This window comes from Idiotropiscis lumnitzeri, chromosome 8 (assembly GCF_059441095.1).
Source record: "Idiotropiscis lumnitzeri isolate Australia: NSW breed Sydney's pygmy pipehorse chromosome 8, RoL_Ilum_1.0, whole genome shotgun sequence".
In the NCBI taxonomy this organism is placed as follows: domain Eukaryota; kingdom Metazoa; phylum Chordata; class Actinopteri; order Syngnathiformes; family Syngnathidae; genus Idiotropiscis; species Idiotropiscis lumnitzeri.
Window position 1 is genome coordinate 19935141 of NC_142398.1, and position 5996 is coordinate 19941136.

The 5996-nt window shown below is 41.1% G+C and overlaps 1 protein-coding gene across 1 annotated transcript; it reads right to left on the reverse strand.

Moving 5' to 3' along the window:
- Nucleotides 1-763: 763 nt before the first annotated feature.
- On the reverse strand, nucleotides 764-4981 carry fgf8b (fibroblast growth factor 8b). The gene is made up of 5 exons (XM_088302717.1): nucleotides 4876-4981; nucleotides 4729-4765; nucleotides 4017-4197; nucleotides 2876-2982; nucleotides 764-1287 (listed from the first exon to the last, which is right to left on the reverse strand). Exons 1-5 carry the CDS (start codon nucleotides 4932-4934, stop codon nucleotides 997-999), a joined length of 675 nt encoding a protein of 224 aa, XP_088158843.1. The 5' UTR covers nucleotides 4935-4981; the 3' UTR covers nucleotides 764-996.
- Nucleotides 4982-5996: the final 1015 nt, after the last annotated feature.

Below are 5996 nucleotides of genomic sequence, written 5' to 3' on the forward strand. Positions count from 1 at the left end.
TTGCTGAGCACATTCAACTCTGTGGCCTGTCACAGATATTGCCCCTCAGTTATCTGGGTCTCCAACTGACAACAAGTTTGGAGGGGCAAACGTTCATTCGATTCCAAAAACAATCACGAGAGAAAAAAGCCAAGCCAAGGTTCCTTTGAGTGGATTCTTTAGTGGTTTTAATATACACTCTACAATAAATATCCATTTGATTTACATTTTTACAGTAAAAATATATTCATAGAGGTTGAAAAAATTCCAAAATGGCCTCCTGACGGAAATTAGAATGTCGACTGAAACTCAGATGCTTTGACCGTAACAGTAAAAACAGAGATAGCTGCCTTGTTTAGCTTAATTGTACTTTAAACATTCTTTGCCACTGAACTTTGAACCAAGTAACGTATTTTCTGGACCATAAGATGCACCGGTATATAAGCCGCAGCAACTATTTAAAAAAAAAAAAAAATCAAAACAATATACAAGCCTTTCTATGTTGAAAAAAAAATTGTTTACTGCATGTACAGAACGATTTTTTCTGTGAATGCACTTAAAGGTACATAAACAGATTGTTAAAACATTGCCTTTTAACATGGCAACAACTTTCCTCATTAAAACAGAACAGACCCAAGAGAAAAAAAAAATAGATTTATTTAGTGTAGTTTCTGAACTATAGAGCGCCCCTAGTGGTGAAAGAAAAATCTACAGAAGAGCCGCACCGTTCTATTAGCCGCATGGTTCAAAATCTAGGAAAAAAGTAGCATTTTATCGTCCGGAAAATACGGTAATCTCGTTCCATCAATTCAATTTCCCGCTAATTTAATGAGAAAATTACTATCCAACATCTTCTCACTAAATTGGAAATAATCATCATATTAGACAGTCAATGTGTACAAAAAAAAATGACATGAGGAGTCAGTCCACAAAATGAGAGATAAAGTGGCATTTGACTGTGAAAGATGATTTTTTTTTTTCCTTTTGTCCATGATGGTTTGTCCACATTGTCGGCCCTCAGCGGCCGACTGAGCGCTGCTGATGTGAATGTTTAGTCCGCTTGCTTAAAGGAAGAACAGAGAGCGGCAGAACATCAAATGGTCTTCTCTCACTCAGCAAGTGCCCCCTTGGTAGCCGCTTCATGAAGTGGGCCTCTCTCTGGTGCTGCTTGGTCTTGGAGGCCTTCCTTGGACGACCTTTGCGTGTGAAAGCCATGTACCAGCCCTCGTATTTGGCGTTCTGGAGCGCCGTGTAGTTGTTTTCCAGAACAATCTCTGTAAAGATGCAATCTTTGCCTCTTCCCTTCTTCTGAGAAAAAAAAAGAAAAGTTGGCATAATGCAGATGTGGTTTTGACAGAGTGGAAATTGAATTACAATGAAAGTACTTAGTTTGAAGTTGTAAAAATTCCAGGTTGTTACACTACATTGTGTCGTTCCCACCGTTATTTGCGTAATAAAGGGACAGAACCCTGACATGCCATATTTTCTGGATTTTAAGCCGCTACTTTTTTTTTTAACCATGCGGCTACTACAGCGGTGCAGCTTTTCTGTGGATTTTTCTTTCACCAGTAGGGGGCGCTCTATAGTTAAAAAAATATGCGAAATAAATGTCGATTTTTTTTTCTTTTGGGTCTGTTCTGTTTTAATGAGCAAAGTTGTTGCCATGTTATGTACCTTTATGTGCATTCACAATACAAAATCGTTCTGTTCCTGCAGAAAACAACAATTTTTTTTCAACATAGAAAACTGCGGCTTTTATGCGGGTGCGCATTATAGTCCTGAAAATGCGGCATAGTCAAAATCCGCAAGTGTTTTATGCCCCCAAAGGCGTTACAAGATTTCGGCAAAGCACTACTTTTATCTAATTAAAGCTCCTCAACTCACATTGGCATGAGTTCCATAGCACCGAAATGCCACAAGATGGCACCAAAGCAATACTTTGATTTTACAGCTGCAAATATGTGGTGGGAATTGCTGTGTATTTCAGACAGATCACGTCTTGGGTTTCTTTTTTTTCCTAGTCGGCTACTTTACATTTGATTCACAGTAGTGGTTGAAAAAAAAATGAAGTTGTCTCTTCGGTGCTGTGGAGTAAGTCTGTCCAAATTCCTGTTTCTGTCAGATAGTTTGTCATTCAAAGCGCTCGGTGGGCGTGGCTGGAATATGCACATTTTTTTTCCTTCTGCCTTTCATAGCCACCTCACTTGTGATTGAGCCTTACAATTTTTTATTTTTTTTTTGCAGCGTCAGCTTCAATCGTATTTTTTTGCATCTTGGAGTGGTGAGAATGATTTTAATTTATGCCTCTTTTTACACCACGGTAGGAACTCAAGATCACTATTATTCCCGACCAAAACGTCTCAGCGCCACATACTTTTTGACGTCACAGCCATGTTGGAACGATGCGGCCCTGCGCCAACCATCTAACAACTTCATCATTCTTTAAACAATCAACGTCGCACCGCATGGATCAAACGGTTTGAAAATAGTCTCGATGTATTCCAGAGGCCTTCTGCTACAGTTTCTCCTTCTGAGCAGTGGTTAGGTGTGGCCGGAATTCAGTTTTATGCATGACTGCAAGTTTTGGGAAAATCCTGCATTGCATTGAGTCTCCAGAGACAGCAAAGAGTTTCAAATACCTTCTCGCTGCTCATCAGTGGCTTTTTAACAGCTGCTCTCTTAAAAAACGATACTCCGGCACTTCAGAAACTTTGCTTAATATGCCTTTATCGGAACAAATCCGAGTCAAATGATTTAACAGGATTTAGATTTTCTTGAATTGTCCAGTGTTTGCATTCTTTTTCCAAGCCGATGAACCGTGCCACATTTTTTTATCGCAAAGTGGCTCGTGCCACGCCATTTTTAAAAATCATTTAAAAATCACCGTGTGGCTTACCTTTCCAATCAGCTTCCCTCGCTTATTCATGCAGATGTAGTATCCGCTCTTCACCCCTCTGATCCGTACGCGACTCCCAAAAGAGTCTGTCTCCACCTCGAGCTTAGCTGCGCCGGCAAAAACAAAACAAATCATGAGAAGATGCAGCAAAAGCAATGATATTGTGACGCTACAATGACACAAATGAGCAGTCGGGTTTTTTTCTCTCAGAATGAACTCTTAACAGAATGTCATGTGTCATGTCATTGAGATTTGAGAATTGAATTTGAAATTTGAAAATTGCAAAGCTGGCATGCTTTGCCTCTCAGGGTCAGTAAATGTAGTGCTGTGATGCACTTCAAATGAGGGAGGAAGAAAATCTCTCCGGGCTGATTTGGGCCACTTGCAAGAGTGACAACCACTTAGAAGTGTTGTGGCTTGTGAAATCTCCAAAAGTCAAACGAGCACAAGAAACAAGGAAGCAAATAAGGTGTCCTCACTTGTTTGTATAAATGGAGTTCACGAGAAAAGCCAAATAATTTATCTATATAATGAGTCTCCAAAAAGCGGACATTCACTCGATGGATGGAGGCTGCGGTGGAAAGATAACCGAACCCGCTTGGGGTCAGGACTTTTGCAACAAACGATATTCCTTTCGACGAGAGTCTGCCCCCAGGTTTTGTCAAAGTAGACCACAAGCAAATAAAATAACTTCAAGCTTCTGTTGCAATCACTCATTGGTCCTTCTATTTCGAACGTTCTTCGAGAGGCCGCCAAAACTTTTGAATTGATTCTAAGATTCTGTTAAAGCCATGAAAGACTTTGCGCCATCATTCCAAGTGGCCCTGAAAGGTCTGATATAATTAAACAAATTCAATATTCATATTTATTCAAATATGACATAAATGGCCACAGGTGCACCTGGCATGGAGGTGTCAAACTTTTTTGGTTGTTTTTTCCCGGTTTTAATTGTATTACTTTTTTTTTTTGCCTCTCTTTGCCAACAAATTAATAAATCACATTAATTAACATTAATAAATTATTGACGCTGTGAAAATTCGCAGTTCTGACTCCATATATTGTAGACATAACACATAATTTTTAAGAATTGATCTTCTCCATCCTCCGAGTGTAGACGGGCAATTATTTGGTTGTCATTTACCGTGTGCCGCTCCGTCGTCCCCGTTGGCGTTGATCCTCTTGTTGGATAGCACCTGGACGTGTTTCCCGCTGGTCCGACTGTACAGTTGGTAGGTTCGAGTCAACCGGCGACTCATCCGGTCCGACAGCCGACTCTGCTCGGTGACATGGTGCTTGAAATTAGGAGGAGACTGCACTGTGTTCTGCAGGACAACAGCAAGCACACGCATTGATTTCATTGTTAACGTTCAGCAAATGTGGGAGAACCACACGGTGGTAAGCGATTTAATCGAATTGATAGTTTAATTATTATTATTATGATGTAGATTTCTTTTTTTTGGGGGGGGGGGCAGTGGCGTTTGCGGCTTCTTTAAGGATTCATTCGGGGACCCTCGGGGATGACATTTCCCCTCTTCGTTATTTTCCTTTTTTCCTTTACCAGCAGTGATCTTTCACCCCCTTCTCGACTCCCCCCGCGCCCTCAATACAGCCGTCCACATATGTTTTAACAATCACCTGTCAAAGTGGGATCTTGCCACTTTTCAAGATGTTTGAATTTTTGCCAATGGCCGTAGCTCTCCCAATATATATATTTTTTTCATTATTGCAACCCAGTGCAGACGTGCAATGAACGCGCCCACATGTGTTACCTACCTGTTTGATTTGACTCAGTTAATCGTACTATTTTAATTATTAATAAGAGGTTTAACTGATGTGAAAAAAAAAAATCTTACCTGTGCGTAAAAGCAAAGCGCTGTGAACTGGAGTAACCTGTTGGGGGAAAAAAAAGAACGAAAATAAGTTAGCTGGCCTGGCCACCGTTAATTAAATACAAATTTAAAAAAAAAGAATTAGATTCATTCTTCTTTTTATCTACTTACAGATAACCTAACCTCGATGCTCTCAGCCTCATCTTGTAGTAATTCAAATATTGATTCATGAATACTCCGCTGATTCGCTGCTGGAAGGTCTCAAAAATTAACTTCTCCCTGCTTCGGAATCCTGTCAGCTTAAAGCACGACTTGTTTGGTGGGGAATTAATAGGTCCAAAACCCCTCAGTCCCTTTCAGGTGATCGAGGGTCTGCAGCTCCATTTCATTCAAATCGGTAAAAAATGTGACGATCCAAAAATGAAAGTCCGGCATGAGCGCTGCTGGTCACGTGACACTTGTGTTAAATCTTGTTTAAAAAGTTGCCCCCCACGTCCCCCCCAAAAACGTGGCTTACTTTATATCGGAATCCTTGTGACAGTTCTGTAGCGTACGCGCGAAACTTTACGCACCAGAAATCCTCACAGTAAAGATTACAAATCTACAAAAATCACAAAAATTCTCGTTTTGTGTCTCCTTCAATATGCTGTCTGCTGTTCAAATAATAAAAGTCCAATGTCAGCGTGCTCTCGTGCGTGTTCCCTCTCTCTCCCGTCCACCAGCAGCATCTGCCTCCCCCCGACATTTAAATAGCTAAACTTGCGGGAAAGTCAACATCCTCGGCGAGAGCAGGCGGGGCCTTCAAGCTGGAGCACATTTGAAACCGAATACTTGTTTAAAATCTTTACATGCATCGATTTGTCTCAGCAGTGCAGGTGAGAAGTCAACCACGGAGTTTATTTGTGGCTTCCCATGCAACCGCATGGCATGTATCATTTAGTGCCCCCTTTCCCATGCAGACCACAAACCGCTTGAACCATATGTCAACGACAATCGAGTGTATCTTCATCCAGGTCGAAATCACATCGCAATTGTTTTTCTATTAGCGCAAACGTCCACGCGGAAAACTTTCCTGGCATGTACTTACGAACATCTCCAGTTACATTAACATATTCCCTGGCTGCGGGTTAGAGGTGCTTTGCCTGTCCCATAGGGCAGACCTCGATGTACTTTTTCATCCTACATATGTAAGTAATATGTATTCCATGTGAACACATGACACAAAATGGTTTTCACATGACATATCGCCACATGGATACGAATGAGCTCTCTCCCAATGATTCCCTGCAGTT

Coding starts and splice junctions, on each gene's coding strand:
- fgf8b (XM_088302717.1), bottom strand. CDS start 4,934: ATGAATCAATATTTGAATTACTACAAGATGAGGCTGAGAGCATCGAGG. Junction 4,198..4,728: donor CGCTTTGCTTTTACGCACAG/GTAAGATTTTTT, acceptor GTTGTCCTGCAG/AACACAGTGCAGTCTCCTCC. Junction 1,288..2,875: donor GAGGGAAGCTGATTGGAAAG/GTAAGCCACACG, acceptor TTTTTTTCTCAG/AAGAAGGGAAGAGGCAAAGA.